Source organism: Gymnodraco acuticeps, unplaced genomic scaffold, assembly GCF_902827175.1.
Source record: "Gymnodraco acuticeps unplaced genomic scaffold, fGymAcu1.1, whole genome shotgun sequence".
NCBI lineage: Eukaryota > Metazoa > Chordata > Actinopteri > Perciformes > Bathydraconidae > Gymnodraco > Gymnodraco acuticeps.
In genome coordinates this window covers 4,442,513-4,467,869 of record NW_022989799.1, presented here as the reverse complement: position 1 = coordinate 4,467,869, position 25,357 = coordinate 4,442,513, and the positions used below count along the sequence as shown (strand labels likewise).

At 43.6% G+C, this 25,357-nt stretch overlaps 1 protein-coding gene across 4 annotated transcripts in view; it reads right to left on the bottom strand.

Moving 5' to 3' along the window:
• Positions 1–25,357, bottom strand: part of blnk (B cell linker) — a 64,328-nt gene that overhangs the window by 14,540 nt on the left and 24,431 nt on the right. For 3 of the 4 annotated variants that reach the window (XR_004569752.1, XM_034223842.1, XM_034223851.1), the window contains 2 exons: positions 18,610–18,656; positions 213–278 (listed from right to left, as the gene is read on the bottom strand). Coding sequence is in view for 3 of the 4 variants with exons in the window: in XM_034223842.1 (XP_034079733.1) it covers positions 213–278; positions 18,610–18,656 (113 nt within the window). In the remaining variant the exon portion in view is untranslated. Of the gene's footprint in view, positions 1–212; positions 279–775; positions 902–18,609; positions 18,657–25,357 lie in introns of those variants that run through there. The other variant, XM_034223860.1, reaches the window with a different exon arrangement.

The following is a 25,357-nucleotide window of genomic DNA, read 5'->3' as shown; positions in this document are numbered from 1 at the left end:
TTTTTGCTTTGTTGGTTTTTCTCTTATTCCACTGCTTGTGAAAGGGGAATTGACATTCTCTAATAATGCATGTATTCACCACAGGGACATTTTAGATCAACAGCCACACATATATTCATGTAAAGTGAAACTGATATATTTGGATTGTTTTTTCCAAGTGTTATAGAAGTGTGTAGTACTAATAAAAAGATTAAGAGATTTTAGAGACTCACCTTCTTAGTTTGTTCAGTAAGCTGCCGTCATTTTTCTTGATGTCTTGAACAATCTTCTGAAGCTGCCTGGAAAAACACATAATTTGGCTTTATTATTCAGAAACACATCTTTACTAAATGAGTTTTGCGTTATTGTGAGCAGAACAAATGATAGACATGAAGTTAATGATTTGTTCAGCTTTAAAGGGTATTTAAGAAGAAGATTGCAGTATTCATGTCAATTAGTCACACATCATTCTTTCTTTAATTCTTTTGAATTCTCCTCTTTATCTCTTTTCATACATAATTTAGGATTTATGTAATGGTAAAAGCATCCTTTTTTTATTCAAAAAGAGTACTTTGAACATTGAGATTGTTTGTTTTTGTTACTTTCAGTAAAAAGTTAGCAAATGTCACAATACATTTTTTCTGACACTAAACTGCAAACACATACAAAAAAGTATTTTACATTTTTTGTCAATAGTGCACAAATATATACACAGTTCAATAGAATAAAGCAGCTGCAAAAAGGGATTTTGTGTCATCAACCACCTCAACATATAAAATAATATAAAACCTCTTACCGAATCTTTGCTGTAGCCGGAGCAGCGAGTTTACCTAACGTATCCATATTCATGTTTAACATTTTCGGCCCTCTACTTCTCAAACATTGTGTGCTGCAAGACTGTCCACAGAAATGTAAATGTAAATGAACTCAGTATTTGGCTACAAGCCACGTCTTTGTCATAAAGGGGAGGGTGTTACTCTCTGCAGCCTCTGCAGGAAAAATCACTTCTCTTTTCCACACACACACACACACACACACACACACACACACACACACACACACACACACACACACACACACACACACACACACACACACACACACACACACACACACACACACACACACACACACACACACACACACACACACACACACACACACACACACACACACACACACACACACACACACACACACACACACACACTGCCCCTAATGACCAGTCGCCACTGAGCATTTCGCTTCCGCAGCCCATGGAGAGGAATTGCGCCTCGCCGCGCCTCGCTCTCAAGGCTGCGGGCGTCTTTGTCCCGCGAGATTTCAACGTCTCATGTAGGCGAGTCTCCAGAGCAAGTCGGACAAAATGACTAACCATCATGCAACGCACTAGCAAGACGGTGATCGCAATTGCGCAGGTCTCGCTTGTCTCAAACAAGCCTACTCTCTAGGGCAGTGATTCTCAAATGGGGGTACGCGGACCCCTAGGGGTACGTTGGGGTACTGAAGGGGGTACGTGAGGTAAAAATAAATAAAAAGGTTAATTAAAAAAATACCATGCATGATTACAAAAATAATCTTAGGACAAAAAGTTAAATAGAAAACACAATTTTATAAAAAATATTCCTAGAACCACTAAGGGGGTCCTCATATAAACATGTTACATGTGTGTATTGTCTTTATAGTTTTTAATAATATATAATTGGTTTGTTAAACATATATTAATTAAATTGAAAAACTCCTTGGAAAAATCTTTTTTTTCATGCATGAAGATGAAAATATCCTTAGTTTGTTGTAATTCATGCATTAAGGAGTTAATAAATCAAACACTGATGGAACATCACTATATTGTAATTATTTATATAGGTTTTTTCTGTCAAAAATGTCCGGGGTCGGTCAGGGGGTACTTGGCTGAGAAAATATTTCAAAGGGGTACACTACTGAAAAAAGTTTGAGAAGCACTGCTCTAGGGGGTGACTAATTTCTAGTTCCGTTTTTTTTTGGTGTGAACGCACATTTTCGCAACTATATCGGAACTAGACTGGGAAAAGTACTCCGGTGTGAAAGCGCCTTATGTAGTTGTTTTGCGTCTCTTTGTTGTCTATTTGTTCTTCATTGTAGTTACTTTTAATGTCGTTGTTGTTTTGACTCTTTGTAATCGCTTGGTGCCTCTTTGTAGTTGTTTTGTGTCTCGTTGATGTCAATGTATTTCTCTTTGCAGTTATTTTGTCTCTGTAGGTGTTAGGTGTCTCTTTGTAGTTAATTGTTCCTCTTTGTAGTTTCTTAGTTTTTCTTTCTGGTTGCTTTACTCCTGTTAATAGGGTTGTGAGTCTCTATGTTTCTCTTCGCAGCAGTTTTGCATCTCTTTTTAGTGTTTTTATGGCTCTTTGTACTAATTCTATGTTTTTTTGGGGGCCATATTGAGTCTCTTCCTGGATGTCTGTGAGCAACCTGGGGCCTATACTACGAAGCTGGTTCAACATAACCTGGATATGTTTGAGTTAGCCGGTTGGCCTAATCCAAAACATACGCGCTCTCGCTAAGCGGTCCTACGACGCGGGTTATCAAGTGGATCGCTCAAGCCAGCCGTGTCCTATCTAGTTAGGTGCGCGTTCACATGAAAGGGGTGGTATCTGGAGCATTCGACCAATCACAAACATGGAGAAGCGTACTGACAGCGCAGCGTCATACTTCCTGAATGAAAAGTGAACTTTAATATTAGTCAAATATGAAGAAGTTAAACTTTAAACATCCATGACTTAAACACTTTATCCAGGATAAAAGCCACATAGCTGCACCTGCAAGGTGAATACAGCTGGCAAAAGACAAAGTGTTTGAATGCGTACATTAACAGGTTTATGATATCACTGCCCCGTCTAAAACACGATCTGACTTTAATTACATTTGACTCGAGTGTTTTGTCAACTTAATGTGTTGCTTAAAATAATACTTCTGCATACAGTCTGTGACACTGTGAGTGTTGCATGGCCCGATACGGCTCAGCTGACTCAGATAAGGAGATATATGATACATTATGATGTGATATGAATGATAATGGGACACATCGACGTCTGCACTCACAGGGACTGTACTTAATGTGACTCTGATCCGGTTACTTATGTTGTGGCAGATATTTAAGTAAGCTTTCTTCTTAACGCTAATGTTATAATAGTCAGATTGCTCTGAAGATGGGAGGTGATATTCTATTAATGTTCACGTTCACACAGTTGGTGATTTTTGCCGGCCGTCTTTCCTGCAACGGCAGTTTAAACTGTATTTCCTTTCTCCTGTAATATGACTTAATCGCTTTAAACTTCGCACACTGAGCTCTTTGGTCAGCAGGCAGTGCTTTCACTGAGTTGATCTCTTATCCTGGAACCTATCCTGCTCCGGAGCAGCCTAGTCGCTCAGCATAAGTTATCTAGCCCGCTAAAAAGTGAACCAGCTTCGTAGGACCGGAAATCCCAGAAGTTAGCTTGCTAAACGAAAAGCCTGATTCGTAGTATAGGCCCCAGGTTAGCCGCACAGCATAAGTTACCATGGAGATCTAGCCCGCTAAAAAGAGAACCAGCGTCGTAGGACCGGAAAGCCCGAGTTTTCCCTGAAGTTAGCCCGCTAAGCGAAAATCCTGCTTCGTAGTACAGTCCTCTGATCTCATCTCTACTCATCATATTTTGCTGCTCTAGTATTTGCAGTATCTCAACAGAGGAGTGTGTCATTGTAACACATGCTTAACTTTTTGAAACAGTCGTGGTTAGGTATACTTGACCAAACTGCCCAGTTAGATTACATTTATTCATTAGGGTTAGAGAAAACAGCGTGGTATGGTTTAAAATAAATATGTTGGTTATGTTACTTAAGCTACCGACGTAATGTCATAGGAAACAGTGACATAATGTCTTCAGTAAAAAATAACGTTTGGGTTTATACCAATGCAAACACTTCCTCTTTGGTTACATTTGTTGCTGTGAGCTTCGTGACTTGTGCATCAGTCTCAAGACGCAGATGAGCACTGAGAATAAGCTACATTTGACAGAGTTTCTGGTTCGATTCCACAGGTCTCTGGTTAACTCAAGCTTACGAGATGTTCATGTATTGTTTTTTATTAAACAATACTTCAATACACACCCCACTGGTGAATTTTCTTAAGCTTTCTGTGTCCTAATAAAGGCAAATGCTAACAAGTGGCTAATTGAGACATGACAATTATGTAGTTTGTTTATAGCATTACGTTAGCTTTTCACTGTGTTTTAATTTACTATCATTTCATCATCTACAAAGAACAGTTCACAAGTTTTGAAAGTCTACTGACAAGTCATTACTGAGGAAATGTGTCACACATACCGTATTTTAAGCAACACACGTTGGGGTGAAGTGTAAGTTCAAGTATGGTGTCATGGAAAGTTCAATTTTGCAAAAATGAGTATATGGCTTTCCTGTTAGACTGGCACAATGTTCCACTACAGTGTGTGTGGTCAGCATATCATACAGTCTATGGTCACCATGGAGCTGTTTTTGATAAATACATGTCTGTTCTTCCTGTGATTACAGTCAACTAGCACAGGAGGAAAAAACAGGCTGTTTGTGGTAAAAAATGTGCATACAGAATTACAGTTTTGGATTATTAAGGAAACGGCTGTTCATGATTCATAGTAAGAATAATCTTTAGACAGCCTTTAGTCACCATTTGGCCCGGAGATTAATGTGAACCACGGACACTCACATGATTATGAAACATTTAAATTCCTAAAGTGTTTTCCTATTTATTCATAAAATAGATCTGCTCTGTATATTCTTGATACGTCAAAGACAAAGTGGAAACAGTTTGGTTTATTACTGGCTTTGTGAGATATTAAACAAAGTTGTGTTATAGTGACTGTATGTGATGAATATTAAGAGTAAGTTATGAGGCTCTGATATATGTAGCAATGACTCACAAATTAAAAATAAATGTTTCTACATTGTGTGGGAGGACCAGAGAAAACTCAGTATTTTATTATCTCCAACATGTTATTTCCTGGTTCAACAAGGGATGAACAACCATATCAAAACAGGAAATCATAGAGAAATTGGGACAAACATTATCCAGTGAAAATGTGTCGTACCTGTGCAGTGTATAAATCATATTACATTTCCCCTGCTTGTTCCATGTTAGGCCTAAAAGTTAAACGTATTTATGTCACGGTGTGTGACGCAGGTATACCCAAATGCAGAATAAAGTGACAATTCCTTTATTTCAAGGCTAGGTGATAACAACGACAAAACAGAACACTCACCGACGAACTAGTCATGACACAAGACGAACCGACAAAGACAGACAGAAAAACCAGAACTTAAATACACACACAAGACTAATCACACAAACAAGACACAGGTGAGGAGGGAGGAGAAAACCCAGGAACACCAGGTGAACACAATCGGGTAAATTAGACACACCAGGGAAACTAACGACCGGGAACCACAGACAGATTTAAATAAGATACAACGCAGACAGAAACAGGCAAGACAGGAAGTGAAGACCTTTCAACATAAAACAAGAAACAAGACCAGCCAAAACACCATAAAGACAGATCGTGACAGTACCCCCCCTCAAGGGACGGATCCCAGACGTCCCAAAAAAACCCCACAAAAGTCCAAAACCTCAAGCAGGGTGGGTGGAGGGGGTCCGGAGGAGGGACGTATCACTAGGCCACCAGGGTGGGTGGAGGGGGTCAGGAGGACGGGACTGAGCTGACCGCCCAGAGGCACAGCAGAGGACCAGGAAGGGATCTCGGGCGGACGGCCCGGGGGCAAAGCAGAGTCTAAGGTGGGGGACTCGGGCGGCCGAGCATGAGGGCTCTCAGGGGGCCGGGCTCGAGGGCGAAGACCACGGCTCACAGAGGGCCGGGCTCGAGGGCGAAGACCGCGGCTCTCAGGGGGCCGGGCTCGAGGCCGAAGACCAGAGAGCTCCGGAGGCCGGGCAGGAAGGCGCTGACGGGCCAGCGCCGGAGGCCGGGCAGGACCCGGTGTCGGCCGGACAGGAACCGGTGCCGGTGGGACAGGCCTCGGCAGGATCCCCCACGGAAGAGGACCAGGACACGGGATTGGCCTTACCCCCGGCGAGACAGAGGATGGCGGGGCCTCCAACGGAACAGGACAAGGGGTTGGTAGGACCCCCGGCAGGAGAGTAGTCGGCGGGGCCTCCAATGGCACAGGACAAAGGGTTGGCAGGACCCCCGGCAGGCGAGTAGTCGGCGGGGCCTCCAACGGCACAGGACAAAGGGTTGGCAGGACCCCCGGCAGGAGAGTAGACGGCGGTACCTCCAACGGGACAGGACAACTGGTTGGCAGGACCCCCGGCAGGAGAGTAGTCGGCGGGACCTCCAACGAGACAGACATACGATTGGTAGGACCCCCGGCAGAGGAGTAGTCGACGGGGCCTCCAACGGGACAGGACAAAGGGTTGGCAGGACCCCCGGCAGGAGAGTAGTCGGCGGGACCTCCAATGGGACAGACATACGATTGGTAGGACCCCCGGCAGAGGAGTAGTCGACGGGGCCTCCAACGGGACAGGACATGGAGTTGGCAGGACCCCCAGCGGAACCTCCAACGGACCAGGACATTGGGTAGGGACTTGAGACGTGACTCGAGAGGGGACTCGAGAGGAGACTCGAGATGGGAACCAAGGGGGAACTCGAGAGGGGACTCGAGAGGGGACTAGAGGAGAGAGGAGGGACTAAAGGAGGGCCTAGAGGAGGGACTAGAGGAGGGACTCACGAGGGGAACTAGAGGAGGGACTGGGGACTAAAGGAGGGACTACAGAGGGGACTAAAGGAGGGACTAGAGGAGGGAACTCGAGAGGGGACTGGAGAGGGAACTCGGGTAGGAACTTGAGAGGGAACTGGAGAGAAGACTCGAGAGGGGACTGGAGAGGGGACTGGAGAAGGGACTGGAGAGGAGACTGGAGAGGGGACTCGAGAGGGGACTCGAGAGGGAACCCGAGAGGGGACCCGAGAGGGGACTCGAGAGGGGACCCGAGAGGGAACCCGAGAGGGAACCCGAGAGGGGACTCTGGTAGGAACTGGAGAGGGGACTCGGGTAGGAACTGGAGAGGGGACTCGGGTAGGAACTGGAGAGGGGACTCGGGTAGGAACTTGAGAGGGGACTTGAGAGGGAACTTGTGTCGGTCGGTACGCCGACAGGACACGGGGAGCTGGCGTCGTCTGGGGAGCCAGCAGGAGACGAGGTGCTGGAGTCAGCCGATACGCCGACAAGACTGGTGGAGCTGGCGTCGGCTGGGGAGCCAGCAGGAGACGAGGTGCTGGAGTCGGCCGGTACGCCGACAAGACTCGGGGAGCTGGTGTTGGCTGGAGAGCCAACAGGAGACGAGGTGCTGGAGTCGGCCGGTATGCCAACAAGACTCGGGAGCTGGCGTCGGCTGGGGAGCCAGCAGGAGACGAGGTGCTGGAGTCGGGACCATGACTGCTGGAGCCGGTACTTGAGCCGGAACCATGGCTGGAACTGGGGCCGGAACCATGGCTGCTGGGCCCGGTACTTGAGCCAGAAACATGGCTGGAACTGGGGCCGGAACCATGGCTGTATGGGCCAGCTCTGGTGCAGGGACCACGGTTGTAAGATCCAGTTTTGGAGCTGGAAACACGGCTGTAAGGTCCGGAGCTGAAGCCTGGATCATGGCTTCTGGGCCGGTTTTGGAGCCGGAAACATGGCTGCTGGGGCCGGCACTGGAGCCGGAACCATGGCTGCTGGGCAAGGAACCGGAACACGGATCCATGGCTGTGTGGGGTGGTACTGGAGCACGGTACCATGGCTATGTGGGATGGTACTGGAGCACGGAACCATGGCTGCTGGGTCCGGCACTGGAGCCGGAACCATGGCTGTTGGGGCCTGTACTGGAGCCGGAACCATGGCTGCTGGGGCTCGGGCTGCTAGCCTGGCCTTGCGACGACTCCTCTTAGCAGCCTCCTGAACACTCCGTGGACCTCCATAAGCCTGACGAGTTCCGGAATACGACTCCTGGACAGGAGCAGGAACTGGGGCAGAAGCACGGGTTGACTTCAGGCGGAACCCACCAAGGCGTATGGTGCCAGGTTGGGAATTGGGAGACAGGGAGCTAGCATGCCTGGAATCACATGCTTGAAGGAAGTCCAAAATCCAGTCAGGTAAAAACTCAACAAAACATGGTTTCTCTGCTGCCAACCGGATGGGCCTCTACCAGAGCGGACCTCTTCAGCCGAACACTGGACGCTCCCTTCCACCAATCGAAGCAGCAAGCCAGATAGAAGGTTAAATGTTGTAATTCAACCTCCCATGGATCATCTGCTGGGTCCATTTTGTGGACGGTTCGTTCTGTCACGGTGTGTGAAGCAGGTAGGACCCAAATGCAGAATAAAGTGACAATTCCTTTATTTCAAGGCTAGGTGATAACAAAGACAAAACAGAACACTCACCGACGAACTAGTCATGACAAAAGACAAACCGACAAAGACAGACAGAAAAACCAGAACTTAAATACACACAAGACTAATCACACAAACAAGACACAGGTGAGGAGGGAGGAGAAAACCCAGGAACACCAGGTGAACACAATCGGGTAAATTAGACACACCAGGGAAACTAACGACCGGGAACCACAGACAGATTTAAACAAGACACAACGCAGACAGAAACAGGCAAGACAGGAAGTGAAGACCTTTCAACATAAAACATGAAACAAGATAAGACAAAACACCATAAAGACAGATCGTGACAATTTATTTATAGCTAAAAAATTAAAATAAATATGTCCCAAATAACAAAATTCACATAAAATGAAAAAGATAATGAAATGGACTTCACTTACATATCTTCATTTTTAATTGGTAAGTCTATGCTAAATCAAGAATAAGTTAACATTCAAAGTGTAAATAGAAAATAGTTATTTCATTTTTTTAAATACTTTTATAAATGTGTTAAGAATTCTAAATATTAAATTAAAAAAGTAGATATAAGTTGGTAAAACATATATCAAGTTTTAGTTTTACTGACCCATTTCAGTTAATCACTGATATTAACAGACATGTTTTTTTTAAACACACGCAAAGACACAGGGATACATAAAGAGGAACAACATACTGACAAATGTGCAGGTGCAGCCAGGCAGACAACACACACATCCAGCTGTGTGTACACAAGTCCAGACAAACCGCAGGCATGCACACACACACACACACACACACAACACACACACACACACACACACACACACACACACACACACACACACACACACACACACACACACACACACACACACACACACACACACACACACACACACACACACACACACACACACACACACACACACACACACACACACACACACACACACACACACACACACACACACACACACACACACACACACACACACACACACACACGTTCTCACTCCCATCCCGTCACATATTGACGGACGGTCAGGGCCCCTCCCCGTCGCTATATTACGTACAGGGTACCCCTTGACCGTCAGGCTTCTACGGGCAGGGCGTCCCATAGACCTTCATTGCGGACAGCGGACCCCTTGACCGTCAGGCTTCTACGGGCAGGGCGTCCCATAGACCTTCATTGCGGACAGCGGACCCCTTGACTATGGGGGTTATTCCCTATCTTTATTCATTTATTTAAATTTGAGAGCATACTTTATGTATTTATTTACCTCAAACCCTGTCCTCACACTCAAATAGTGCCTGCTTGCACTTAGATGTGCTCTGCTTGTGCTCAAACTGTACGCTTGCACTCAGATATATTACTGTAAGCACAGTTAGTATATGTTTATAAAACGGACAAGTCAAATCAAGCAATCTGATGTTTCTTAGCCGTGATATAATGAGCGTATATCCCGGGTATAATTGTAGTTACTTTTCACAAATCAGTATCCCTCCGCGTCTGAGAACCGTTACAACTGTTACGTTACGACCGTTATGAAACTAACTAACTAGGCTAACAACTAACAAAGCTTAAAATGGAAACATTTAAGGTTAACTTCGACCTCCGGGGTGGCCTTACTATGGAGGAGTGGATTGATAAGTGCCTTTCTCCAGAAAAAAAAGCACCTAAACGACATCTAATATGTTCTCTAGCTGTTATTGTTGTTGCATAGCAACCACCTCGCACTATGTTTTGTGCAGAAGGCAACGGAGGGACTATTTTATTTTGAACATCATTATTTAATAATAAAAACTATTTAAATTGGAGTTTGTATTTTTCTTTCACATTGCCAGCCACACGTGGTAACCGTTTTATAAATGCAATAGCTCACTTCAGGCCGTGATATACGAATATCTATACAATATGGGGTTGTCGACACTCCGCTTCGCGTCGGGCCGAACCAAGCTGTAGCACAACAGTGCTGGAGCAGAACAACAGTCTGGAGGAAGAAGTGGGCCGGTCGGGAAATTCACTAGCAATCCCCCCTTCCCCCGTTGACAATTTACTAGCGATAACGAGGGACGGTCGAGATTCCCGGGCTGATTTTTAGTCCCAGTACGCCACTGAACGTAGCTATTATGTAAGGTGCTGGTATATACTAACTGTGCTTCCCCCCCCAAAAAAAAGTTGTAAATCAAACAAATGAAGTACATGCTATGTTATAAAGCCGTGGAGGGCGGGAGTTTATAAACCAAAGAGTAACCGCCCTTACGTTACGCTGTAATAAGTAAAGCGAACGCACCCGCAAGGACACCTGGCCTCCTATTGGTTGAGGGATTTTGACAGGATTGTTGCACAAAAATTTCGAGCGCGCACAGAATAAATCTGAGAGCAGAAAAAAATCTGTAAGCAGCAATATATCTGAGTGCAAGCGTACAGTTTGAGCACAAGCAGAGCACATCTAAGTGCAAGCAGGCACTATTTGAGTGCGAGGACAGGGTTTGAGGGAAATAAATACATAAAGTATGCTCTCAAATGTAAATACCACGCTCTTGAATAAAGATAGGGAATAACCCCCATACTTGACCGTCAGGCTTATACGGGCAGGGCGTCCCATCAGGGGCGGATCTACGGGGGGCAAGGGGGGGCAGCTGCCCCCCCCACTGTAGAGCCTTGCCCCCCCAGCTGCCCCCCTAACTTTTGTTTCCCTAAAACTGTACTAAAACAAACCTACACTATTTCCACAAGCTTCTCAAGCAACAAAACAAGCATTACATTAGTTAAAATTGAATCATTTAAAATATCATTTTAGGCCCGTTAAAAACGCAGCTACGGCCCTGCATTAAACTGCGGAGCGGCGTTCACACAGACCGCGGCTCACACCGCTGCAGAGAGGGAGCGAGCTGTCCCAGCACCTATGGATCAGCTTCCCCTGGGAGCATTTCCCCTTCCACTAGTTTTGTTTTTACTAAGGACGAGAGCTTGAAACTAAATATTAATAAAACGCTGCCGTTTGAATCGATAGCGTTTAACAGACGGGCGCTGTTTGGGGCGTTACGTTACAAAATACTACGCAGACAGCGCAGTGGCGGCGCCAGAGATTTTCTCTAGGGGGTGCTGTGGGGTAGCTTGACGTTTCATAGAGGGTGCTCAAACATTAAGGGTTTCCCATTAATGTACCAGCGCTACAGTTGAATTTTCTACTGCAACACTCCCCACACACACACACACAGTGCACCCGCGACTGTTACAATGAAAGCTCGGTAATCAGCTCACGGCATATAGGTGTAAGCAGGGGTAAAGTGCTATTTTTACAAGTGGGGGGTGGACCTAACATCCTCTAGGAGGGTCCTCACCTCCTCTAGTGGGGTAGATTTTTTTTTAAATATTGAAGTTAAAAGCATCAATCTGGTGCACTTTGAGAGCAAAATGAAGAGATCTATGGATACATTTCTCAACATACATATGAAACAGAACTGTTAACAGATTTTCTATTTCTTTATAGATATTTTACAAATCACTCCCCTTTTAAAACAAACCGTTTGAGACCCACTGAGATAACTAGACTAAAGTTAACTATCTAAACACTGAGAGTCCTTTACTTCACCTGAGCTGAGGTTATCTGAGACTCTCAGTCTGACAGGAGAGAGTTCTCCCTTTACCTTGTTGTTGAAAAAGCTCCTTATATCCGTTAGCTTGGATAGCTAGCACCAGATGCTAACCACAACGATCTCCGGTAGATACCCACCGGTGCAGGAGCTCTCTATCTCGCTCGCTTGCGCAGGCACACAAAATGGCTCGTGGCACACACACACAGAGCAGAGCTTGAATGAAACACAGAGAACCAGAAGTAAGCTACTTGTACTCACGAGGCTATTATGTGCAGAATCCCTCTCGCTTTCAGTTGGTTTTGATTGAGTGTCCACACGTGGACGTTTAAGGACTAAAACACGATCCATTTGTCACTTTGCTGTTAGCAAATAATTTGGGGCTCCAGCTAACAGGAAGTCACTCAAGTGTCACAAAGTAATTTAGCCTATGGGTAGGTCAAAAATCTAATGGGTGCTGGCCATTGGCCTAATCATATCACCTGTGTTGGCTTTATGTTTTTGGTCAAACATTTGTTTGTTTCACATTTGCATTGATGTAATCAATAATTTTTCTGATTTAATTTAATAAAAATAATAATAATAATTAAAAGAAAAGAAAAAGAAAAAAAACATATTTCTTGGGGGTGCTTAGGGGGTGCTTTGGCAATCCTGGGGGGTGCTAGCTCCCCCTGGCGCTGCCCCTGAGACAGCGTTAGCTGGGAGATCGATCACTTTGCTAAACTACGCGGTAGCCTACTATTAAATCCACGTAAACTACACATCACAGCCATGAGGCCAGATCAATGAAACCAGGATACATCCTTTACCGTAAAAACTGGATCCAAACACAGCTGCCTGTGTGCGCTTGATCAATACTTTCTGATGTTATATTTATGATATGTTACATATTAGCTAGGCTACATGGCCCTAACGTGTAAAGTTATACAAGCATTTGTACCAGTGCTTTTCACAAGTAGACTCTTGCAGGCCAGAGTATTGGAGTGATTCAACAACAACAAAAAGACATATGAGAAGTGATCAGGACAAACAGAAAGAGGAAAAGGAAAAGAGAGTTCACTGAAGAGACCAGGAAGGTCAGAGCAGGAGGAAGAGGAGGAGATGAAGACATTAGTGAAGAAGAAGAAATATATGTGAGGAATAAAGATGAAGTATCAGAAAGAGGGCCAGAGGCAGGGATCAGGAGGCAGATGAAACTCCAGCTGGACCACATGGTATGTTCTTATTCTCCTTACATATTCCATTACAGCAGCTCAATCTAGCAGCTCTTAGTATTGACAAATATTGATTAAAATGTGTTGCTGCACAGGTCACCATTAGCTCTCTGAAGAGATGGGTGATGTCATTTGTGTACTTAATTATAATTAAGTACTTACAGTATGCAGAATTCTGAGTATTCTCTGAATCGGGTGCCTTTTGGGTCTTTATATCTTTGAAAAATGAAACCAAAATGTTTGGTCATAACATCTGGTAGTGGACTACTTACATTTTCCCACCCCATGCACAAAATATAAATAATTACTAGGAATTTCCTTGAATATTTTTAACAGGGTTGAAGTTTTTGACAAAAAGTAGGCATGAGACCTTGTTTAGCTAAGATATGGAAGTCAAGGACATTACAAAATTGTAATATTTTGCAAAACTATTGTTTATTTTTGTAATAAACAATTATTTACTATTATTAATTCATACAACATAGTTGAAATGTTGAGCTTGTCAATCTTAATCTGAAAATACAAAAACTGAAATATATAGGTAAGAGAAAAAACTGACACTTTTGTGATGTAATTCCCTCAATGCAGATCACGGACTGATCCATTATTTTTAATAGGAGGGTAAATGGTATGGCGTGACGGGGTTGAAACAAACTGAGGGACAATATTGCAATTTCATAGATAATTCAAGTATTTTTTCAGAATTGATTTTTGATCAGTTAAAGTTGACAAGCATATGATTATATTAGCAGCAACATTTTGGGATAATTGGCCATTTTGATTTGTTTAATATTAAATTAATATGTAATAATAATGCTTAGTGATGACATGCAAATATGTCTGTCTAAGACAACCAATTTTCTTTAAAACAAAATATATATTTAATTTTACATTGTAATGCAAAACAACCTGTTCCATTAATTCATTGCTTTAAAATACATTTTGTAGTTTCCTTTCATTTGAAATGGTTGAGGTAAGCTTGGGGGACTCAAAGGGCACCCGATTGTTTGTCTGAACACCTTGTTTCTCTTGTGCATTAAGAACACTTGTGTTAGGGCATGAAATAACAATAAATAGGTTATATACAGTATAAAATACCACGTACTGTCCGCCCTCCTATGCCACCCTGGCATGACCTCTTGCCTCCCCTTTGCTCCCCCATTTAAAATGTTCTAGAACCGCCACTGCGTCCCATAGACCTTCATAGACCACGTGATCAACAACAATGGCCGACCTTCGTGTTATTCTCGGTGGAAAATGCCTATTTTAAGTTTATTTGGCCATTAAAATGCGTTTTGATGTCATTTTATGCGAGTAATGAGTTTTTATTTCTGATTATTTGTGCAGTAGATGTACATGATGTTTAGTTTGCTAGTTATGACGAAGATTACTTCATGAATGTGTACACATTCATGGTTGCTAAGGTGGTTGCTATGGACGCTGCAACAGCTCCCAGACCACGTGATCAACAACAATGGCCGACCTTCGTGTTATTCTCGGTGGAAAATGCCTATTTTAAGGTTCATTTGGCCATTAAAATGCGTTTTGATGTCATTTTATGCGAGTAATGAGTTTTTATTTCTGATTATTTGTGACCAACATGTACATGATGTTTAGTTTGTTAGTTATGACGAAGATTACTTCATGAATGTGTACACATTCATGGTTGCTAAAGTTTTTTTGGTGGAAATGTGTTTTTTCACAGCAAAGTCACCCTCTGTACTTGGACTTATTGGGAGAATCTAAAGGCAAGAACATCCCAAATATTCATTTAGGTCTTTATTTTAGACCTTTAGTGTTGCCGTCTGTGAGGAAAATAAATGGGGCTCAGAGCCTCGTATTTTTTAAATCTTTTGTTCCTTCTAATTTGTTATTCTTTTCAAAATAACACACTGTTATTTACTCACCAATAACACACAATTATCCTTGCTTTTATTTATTGGTTTAATTCCATAATCTCGGGCTTTTTTGGCGTTCGTCAGGAACTGAATTTCAAAATAAAAATAACCGGAAACAGACGTAGGCCTATAAGGGACATTTCGAGCATCATTGCGATTGTCAACATTTTTAAATTAAGGATGGCCGAAGACACTACACTACCTATAATCCCCAGCTATCGTTTCGGACTACAGTCCCCATGATTAATCTTCAAGGTCTGGGATTGGATGTTGGAGTGGCAGTGCGCCAAAGTTACGCCGAGCGTCAAACAGCTGTTTGAAATCGAACGAAACCACGCCAGACTATCCAAAACTGGAATCGAACGCCCCCCCAGAACTACACACTACACTATTGTGTTTCGCAAAATGGTCTATGGGACGTCTCTACTGAACGTTTTCCCCACAATTAGAAGTTGCCAGTATTAAACACATTGGTGTTATCAAATGTAAAACATATAATTAATAAATGGGTGAAAATCGCTGTCCATAATGCGCAGCATTAATATATAGCATTAATAGCCTATATACCATGACAGCTCATTGATACTTTGTAATTCTACTCCACTACAATTCAGAGGTTAACCTGGTATTTTTACTCCACTACACTTATTTGAGTTACTTTGCAGATTCTGATTAATGATGTGAAATATAAACAACCCTTAAATCAGACTTTAGTTACACCTGAGTAAAATTCAGGTAAGGTGATTGTCAAGTGCCAACAATCAGGAGAGATATTTGATAGTTGGTGCTTGAGAAGACTAAACATGTATCTGCAATTGACATTAATGGAAACGAGTAATAAAGTATATTAATTACTCGTTATTCTCTACTAATAGTTAATTAAAGACTGTATATTATGGCTATTTTGCACATCCCTTTCAAGATTTCAAGATTTTCAAAGGTTTATTGACATATCATTTACACAACTACGGTGTAGTTATGCAATGAATGAAAAACTTGGGTCACAGGTTCCTCAACAGTGCATTACAAGACATCTATCAATATGTGTGTCCCTCCACTATTAAACTGTCATATTCTGCACATTTCTTATTCTATCTATCTACATAAGAGTATAATCCATATGTATAATAGCAGTTAAAATAAGTGCTTCAACATAGTTAACATGGCAGGAAAGCAAATGATACGTTAAGTACTTTGTCAGGCTTAATATTTATCTGTAGATAGATACCCCCAAAGTTTTTTTCTTATTTAAAAGAAGACCTTCATCTGTTATTTAATGTTTAAATAAAGGTTAATTCGTTTTTCTGTTTTGCACCTCCTCCTATTAATATCTTTGTACATCCTGCACTAAACTGTTTTATTGTAGAGATCACTTATAGTATCTTCTTGATTTTTTATATTCTATATTTCTATCACAGACCTTCTACTTTCCCCCTATGAAAGTATGTACTCTTAATATATTTTTAATCAAATATAACACATAAAAACAATAATTCAATAACGTGCTTTAACCACTAGGCGGTGCACACAAGGTACACACAGCCATAATAACTTTGTTTTATTAGTGTAGGACACCTGTATGTACAACATCTGAAGATGTGTAGTTTTATTCATGCTTTCACATAATTTTACAGCATATTGCTATACTATTTCAGACTCAGTATTTACATTCAAAATTCAATCCAATTCAAATCAGTAATATCTTTAAAAACTACAAGTCCTTTTATATCAGCTGTGCACCGTTATGGTGTAAATATAACCTATCTATGAATTATATCAAATGTAAAAGTCAGCCGAATTAGTGTTGATACTGCAAGGAGACGTATTGTGTGAAGCGAAATTGAAGATGTTGTTTAATTGTTGATATATTTATGATCCACGTCAAGTATTCAGTTTTGGCGGCATTTCTTCAGTTTTTCCAAAGGTCTTCTCATCAGGGCTCTATACATAAAGAACTACGGCAGATCTGTAATATTTAATGCAGCCGAACCGTGTATTACAATGCCGTTATGTGATGACTTTCAAAGAGAAAAGCAAGAGCACTCGGAATTAAGTATTATTTTATTCTTTTAAAATGTTTTCCGGATTTCATATAATATAAACACCAAATCCCAGCATGCATTGCGGCTAAAACATCCAATCAGCGTAGCTGAGGATCTTGGGTAATCGCTCGAAATGCCTACGTCTGTTTCCGGTTATTTTTATTTTGAAATTCAGTTCCTGATGAATGCCAAAAAAGCCCAAGATTATGGAATTAAACCAATAAATAAAAGCAAGGATAATTGTGTGTTATTGGTGAGTAAATAACAGTGTGTTATTTTGAAAAGAATAACAAATTAGAAGGAAACAAATATTTAAATATTTAAAAAATACGAGGCTCTGAGCCCCATTTATTTTCCTCACAGACGGCAACACTAAAGGTCTAAAATAAAGACCTACATGGATATTTGGGATGTTCTTGCCTTTAGATTCTCCCAATAAGTCCAAGTACAGAGGGTGACTTTGCTGTGAAAAAACACATTTCCACCAAAAAAACTTTAGCAACCATGAATGTGTACACATTCATGAAGTAATCTTCGTCATAACTAGCAAACTAAACATCATGTACATGTACTGCACAAATAATCAGAAATACAAACTCATTACTCGCATACAATGACATCAAAACGCATTTTAATGGCCAAATGAACCTTAAAATCGGCATTTTCCACCAAGAATAACACGAAGGTCGGCCATTGTTGTTGATCACGTGGTCTGGGAGCTGTTGCAGCGTCCATAGCAACCACCTCAGCAACCATGAATGTATATACATTCATGAAGTAATCTTCGTCATAACTAGCAAACTAAACATCATGTACATGTACTGCACAAATAATCAGAAATAAAAACTCATTACTCGCATAAAATGACATCAACACGCATTTTAATGGCCAAATAAACTTAAAATAGGCATTTTCTACCGAGAATAACACGAAGGTCGGCCATTGTTGTTGATCACGTGGTCTATGAAGGTCTATGGGACGCCCTGCCCGTAGAAGCCTGACGGTCAAGGGGTCCGCAATGAAGGTCTATGGGACGCCCTGCCCGTAGAAGCCTGACGGTCAAGGGGTACCCTGTACGTAATATAGCGACGGGGAGGGGCCCTGACCGTCCGTCAATATGTGACGGGATGGCAGTGAGAACGTGTTGCACACACACACACACACACACACACACACACACACACACACACACACACACACACACACACACACACACACACACACACACACACACACACACCACACACACACACACACACACACACACACACACACACACACACACACACACACACACACACACACACACACACAGTAATTTTACCTCTGAGATAATTTTCTAATTTTCAAGTTTTGTATTTTATCAGGCACATTATAAAAGCTATGAACAGTAGGTGAGAATAGAAGAAGGTGTGATTGAAGTGTGTGATGACGGCGATGAAATCAATATGTTACTTACGGTTGGTAGACAAGACTAAACTTGTTCATGTCACTGTCAGACAGGCTCTGTGGAAGCATGGCAGAAATCAATTTAAACACATGGTGGCAAATCTGGAGAAAATGTGAGAACTTGCTGTGATTTCTTACAGGCAGGGTGACGATACAAACTTGTCACCCTCCCTAAATACATGCATTTGAGCTTCTGTGAAGGCACAATTATAGTCATGCATCACCTCAGAGCCGACAGGAGATGGCAGCACCTCACTAAGGGCCGCTCCATCAGCTATCCATCACTTTGTTTTCTAATGTAATTTTTAAACTGAACCAGTAAGGAAGGGAAGTCCCTTGTACGTACAGCATTCTATCAGCAGGGTCAGATATGGTTACAAAAATGACATCAATGCATGACAGGCTTGGATTTTCGTCATTTTAGGGGCAAGGCCATTTGGCCTTTGGTGTCACACATTTTTTCAGGGCGCCAAGGCCACATGCCAGGGCACAAAGGCCATTGAGGGAAACATTTGGATTTGGAGCTTACAAATAAATAACTTCACTTTCTGATAAGAAAAACACACGAATGACATGGAAAACAAATCACTTTTTTTTATTTGCACCCTTAACAATTATGATGTCAATCTAACCCAGGGGTGGGCAAACTTTTTTGCTCGGGGGCCACTATGTGTTTTAAAATTTGACAGACGGGCCGGGCCAGTAGCAGATCGGTGAAAACATATTTAGCTGTCCACTCCACATTAAACACTCGGCACTCAATGTTGACTTTTCTTTTCTTTGGTCCACTCATTGTTACAGATGCAGGTTCAAAGGTGAATTAGGTTCAAAGGTGAATTATTGCGTCATCGTTTGCGTCATGACGTAACCGTTTACGTTCCTTCTTATGACCCACACAGCGTTTTACGTCGCTGATTTTCTCAGAAACACCGCTCACAACAACATCAATAGAGGACTGCGTTGGGTAGTTTTTAATCATACGAAGCCAGATAATAACTACTTCTCCAACCTTATACCTTTATCCAGAGTGCCGTGGTTCATAGTTTATTAATGTGGTTCCGCGGCATTACCGACCGCTGCTCTTCCACTGGAGTTTAGTCTACTGTTAACTCGTGGCAGCGGCCGCTGTAAAGTACGTCTGACTGTCTCACAAGCAGCTGATAAATATCCCCCATCCCCATAAGTCAGTGTTTCAGTGTCAACTTTTTCATACCAAGGACCACTTAACCAATAAAAAAACACTAGCGGACCACCTAACTCCACAAATATAAAAAAACACATGGTTTTTCTAGAACAGATTACAAATCGCCTGAAAATGGTACAAACAGGTGGCAACATGTGTGACGAAGGTGTTGAAACTTAAGCTCGCTCCATTGCGGAGATATTCCCGCGAGAGTGCGGAAACTTAAATGTATTTATTTATTTCAAATTTGAAATGTTACCAATATACTCACGGACCACTAGGGGGCGCTCACAGACCACCAGTGGTCCGCGGACCACACTTTGAGAAGCACTGCCATAAGTGAATGTGTTTCAGTCTGAATTGATGCTGTTTGGCATCACAACGCTGTTATGAAAGTTTCTCTGGCATTCTACAGGTGAAGTTAGCATAGCAACCGAAGCTAATCAGACTATCTTGACTACTTGTTGCTATCATATTGTGGCATAAGCCGTTTTCTACAGGCACATTTTACCGGCGTAGTTTTCGTCATGATTTTACTTGTGATGGCCACATGTAGCCCATGTATTGATTCCATCCGATAGCTGCAATAATACAAAACAGGAAAACGTCTGCCTCTTCACAATGGTCAATAACAGTGAACATTAACAGTGGTCATTAAAGTAAGGTAAAAATAAACAGAATCACACTAAGCCTGGTTAGTGTTGCCTGACTTTATATAAGTGTTTTTTAATAAGTGTGTGGTCGCGTTCTAGTCACTTTGCTCAGCGCTACTGATTGTAACAACTTGTATTCGCTGTACTCGCCATTAACTGTTATTGCTCAGGTTAATCTCGACCCCCTCCAATGTAAGCGTGTACATCTGGACCCGGTGACGACATTACCTATTGACGCAGCAACCACTGTAAGTTATATTCTTGTTTAATTAGACTTCTCTGTTTCATTTATTCGACTCTGTATAAATTGTTATTGTAGCGTAAACGGCTAAATCGCGTTTGAGAGATTTTAAATCTCAGATCTGCTCAGGCGAAACCTGCTTTACAGGTCTCAGCACTCAAGCCTGCATTAATATAGGCACGGCCAGTCTATTGATAGCGTGAAGTACAACCGCGTGACGCAGTCATTTTGTACCTTAAAAAGCATTTAAATACCGCATTTAAAATCTGATGAACTCAGTGTGCATCTGGACCCGGTGACGACATTACCTATTGACGCAGCAACCACTGTAAGTTATAATCTTGTTTAATTAGACTTCTCTGTTTCATTTATTCGACTCTGTATAAATTGTTATTGTAGCGTAAACGGCTAAATCGCGTTTGAGAGATTTTAAATCTCAGATCTGCTCAGGCGAAACCTGCTTTACAGGTCTCAGCACTCAAGCCTGCATTAATATAGGCACGGCGAGTCTATTGTCGCCCATCAGCTGTAGATAGTTAACTAATTAGAGGGCCGTGGCCCTACAGCTGTGAGAACTGAGCAATCAGGCGTCCATTTCGGGTAGCTCTTTCCTGGAGCGTCAGCTTCAGCGTCAGACAGCCGAAGACTGACAAAGACATTGGAGTCCTGCGGGAGTAAGACTGACAAAGACATTGGAGTCCTGCGGGAGTCACGAGGGAGGCAAAGAGGAGGCAAATCCTACTCTGATCGAGCTGGTGTCTTATTTCTCTTTTCTTTAGTTTTCTAGCCCCGCATGCTATAATCATGTGTATTTTCTCTATTCCTGTTCATGTGTCTTCTCGCAATTATCACTGGCCCCGTGTATCTCCTAATCGATATAACCGGCCTGCTCTCGTCTATCCCACGTGCTCCACTGAGATCCAACATCTAGTTTCTGGTGGCCCGTGGAATTGCCAGTCAGCTGTTCCTAAGGCTGACTTAATCTCTGGCTACGCCTCCCGGCAGTCTCTGGATTTCCTTGCTCTCACTGAGACCTGGATTACTCCATCCAACACATCCACCCCAGCAGCTCTCTCCACTGCATATTCCTTCTCCCATACACCCAGACCCACTGGCAGAGGAGGTGGCACTGGTCTCCTGCTCTCTCCCAAATGGAGCTTTTCCCTCTTCAAGCTACCTAACTTCACTCCTTCCACCTTTGAATTCCATGCCGTCACAGTAACCCATCCTATACAGTTAACCATTGTTGTTCTCTACCGTCCACCAGGCGCCTTGGGGGACTTCTTGGAGGAATTAGATAATCTCCTCTCACTCATCCCTGAAACTGGCCCTCCCGCTGTACTTCTCGGAGACTTCAACCTCCAGACGGGGAAGATAGACGAACTAACATCTCTGTTAACCGCCTTTGCTTTCTCACTGTCTCCGTCCCCACCGACTCATAAAGCTGGCAATGTCCTTGATCTCATATTCTCAAGGAACTGCGCTACTTCTAACCTCTCTGTAAACCCGCTCCACACATCCGATCACTTCTTAATTTCATTCTCTCTATCCCTTTCCAAACATAACAAACTAATCTCTTCTCATCCTGCACTTGTCCGCCGTAACCTTCGCTCCCTCTCCCCCTCTAGCTTTGCCTCGTCGGTGCTCTCAGCCCTCCCTTCCTCTGATTCGTTCCATCTCCTGCCTCCAAACTCTGCTGCAGAAACTCTCCTCTCTACTCTCTCATCCACTCTGGACTCGCTCTGTCCTCTCACATCTCGGCAGGCTCGTCAGTCCCCTCCTGCTCCCTGGCTAAATGATGCACTGCGTGCTAATAGAACCGTCCTTAGGGCAGCAGAGCGGAAATGGTGAAAATCCAAACACCGTGACGACCTCCTAACCTATCAGGCTCTCCTCTCCTCTTTCTCTGCTTCGATCTCTCAGGCAAAAAGCACTTTCTTTCAAGATAAGATCCAATCTTCCTATTCCAATCCTAAAAAACTATTTTCCATCTTCTCCACCCTCTTGGACCCTCCAAAAGCTCCTCCCCCCTCCTCACTTCTGTCAAGCGACTTTGTTACCCACTTTGAAAAAAAGGTTGATGATATTCGCTCTTCTTTTTCTGACTCACCTTTACTCACCGCTGGGTCACCAGACCCTCCTTCCACCAACACACTTACCTCCTTTTCCCCTCTCTCTCCAAGTGAGGTTCTTACCCTCATTACCTCTGCCCGCCCTACCACCTGTCCTCTGGACCCTATCCCTTCAAACCTCCTTCAGACTATCGCTCCTGATATTCTACCGTTTCTCACCCATTTCATCAATACTTCTCTAACTTCTGGTCACTTTCCAAACAGTCTCAAGGAGGCAAGAGTAAACCCTCTCCTAAAGAAACCCACTCTCAACCCGTCTGATGTTATAAACTACAGGCCTGTCTCTCTCCTCCCGTTCCTGTCTAAATCACTTGAACGCGCTGTCTTTAAACAACTCTTCTGTTATCTCAATCAGAACAACCTTCTGGATCCGCACCAGTCTGGTTTCAAGGCAGGTCACTCCACAGAAACTGCTCTCATTGCTGTCACGGAGGAACTGCACACTGCCAAAACTGCATCCCTCTCCTCTGTCATCATCCTATTGGACCTGTCTGCTGCATTCGACACGGTGAATCATCAGATCCTCCTTCGCACTCTCCAAAAACTTGGAGTTTCAGGCTCTGCACTTTCCCTCCTCACCTCATACCTGAAAGACCGTACCTACAGGGTGACTTGGAGAGGGTCTGAGTCCGACCCTTGTCAATTAACTACGGGGGTCCCTCAGGGCTCTGTTCTTGGTCCCCTCCTCTTCTCCCTGTACACAAACTCGCTCGGATCAGTCATTAGCCCGCATGGTTTTTCTTACCACTGCTACGCTGATGACACCCAATTAATTCTGTCCTTTCCCCGCTCAGAGACCCAGGTCGTTGCACGCATCTCTGCTTGTCTAGCTGACATCTCTCAGTGGATGTCTGCTCACCACCTCAAGCTCAACCTTGACAAGACTGAGCTGCTCTGCCTCCCGGGAAAAGATTGTCCCACTCTTGACCTAACAATCAACATCGGCACCTCAGTTGTTTCCCCGACTCAGACTGCAAGGAATCTGGGTGTGACCCTAGATAACAACCTGTCCTTCACTGCAAACATCGCTGCTACAACCCGTTGCTGCAGATACACGCTTTACAACATCAGGAAGATACGTCCCCAGCTGACTCAGAAAGCGACTCAGGTTCTGGTCCAGGCTCTCGTCATCTCACGCCTAGACTACTGCAACTCCCTCCTGGCTGGTCTACCTGCATGTGCCATCCGACCTCTGCAGCTCATCCAGAATGCAGCGGCTCGTCTGGTCTTGAACCTTCTTAAATTCTCCCACACCACTCCGCTCCTCCGCTCCCTTCACTGGCTTCCGGTAACTGCTAGAATCCACTTCAAGACACTGGTACTTGCTTACCATGCTGTGAATGGATCTGGCCCTTCCTACATCCAGGACATGGTTAAACCGTACACCCCAGCGCGTGCACTACGCTCTGCATCAGCCAAACGACTCGTTGCGCTCTCGCTGCGAGGGGGACCCAAATTCCCATCGGCGAAAACACGTGGGTTTGCTGTCCTGGCTCCAAGATGGTGGAATGAGCTCCCCATTGACATCAGGACGGCAGATAGCTTGCACATCTTCCGGCGCAAACTGAAAACTCATCTCTTTCGACTCCACTTCGAGCGTTAGAACTATTAACGAAGCACTTTTATACTAATAAAGGACTGGCTTACCTAAAGCCAGTTGAGTAGCACTTGAAATGTTTGGCTCTATGAAACCTGATGTACTTATATGATTCTGTTTTCTTCAAGGTTGTGTCTTCCTGGTCGAATGTACTTATTGTAAGTCGCTTTGGATAAAAGCGTCAGCGAAATGCAATGTAATGTAATGTAATGTAATGTAAGCATAACGTATTTGGTTCTTAGATCTTGCCGGTTGTGTCTAGAGTGCGCCATCTAGTGGGATCAACTGAAATGCCGGGTATTGCAGGAAAAAGGCAAAATGAATGCGGTCTTTACTATCATTTGGACAATTTTGTACCAATATTCGGCGGGCCGGATTAAAATGCCCAACGGGCCGTATATATGGCCCGTGGGCCTTAGTTTGCCCATGCCTGATCTAACCAGATCACCCACTATCCATTTTCAGATGTATAGATACCAATATTATTTGAAAAACTGCAACCAGAGCACACGTTAAGAGCTCCAGCCATACTGAAACATTCCCCTGTAAGACGACAGACTTAACATAAAACACAACACTGTTAGACAAAACACATAAATGACATAGAAAAACTACGACTATGAGCCAAAGCAGAACATGTGGCTCTCCTCCTTTAACTAAACTTCTATAGTGCATCCTGTGAAAAGGATCCCTGAATGCGTTCTTGTAACTGCTTCTTCACCATATCAAACTTCCTACGCTGCTGAAGTACCTCCTGAGAAAGATCCTGGAAGAAGGAGATTCTGTTGCCCTGTCATTCGACTCTCGTCTTGTCGCGGGCGGCCCGTAGAACGGCTTCTCTGGCGCTGAATCTCAGTAAGCGGACCAAAATGTGTTGGCTGTAGTGTGCCCGTCATCCTTTTTCGGTCCTACGCGATGTGCTCACTCTAGTTCGAATCCCATATCCTCTTCC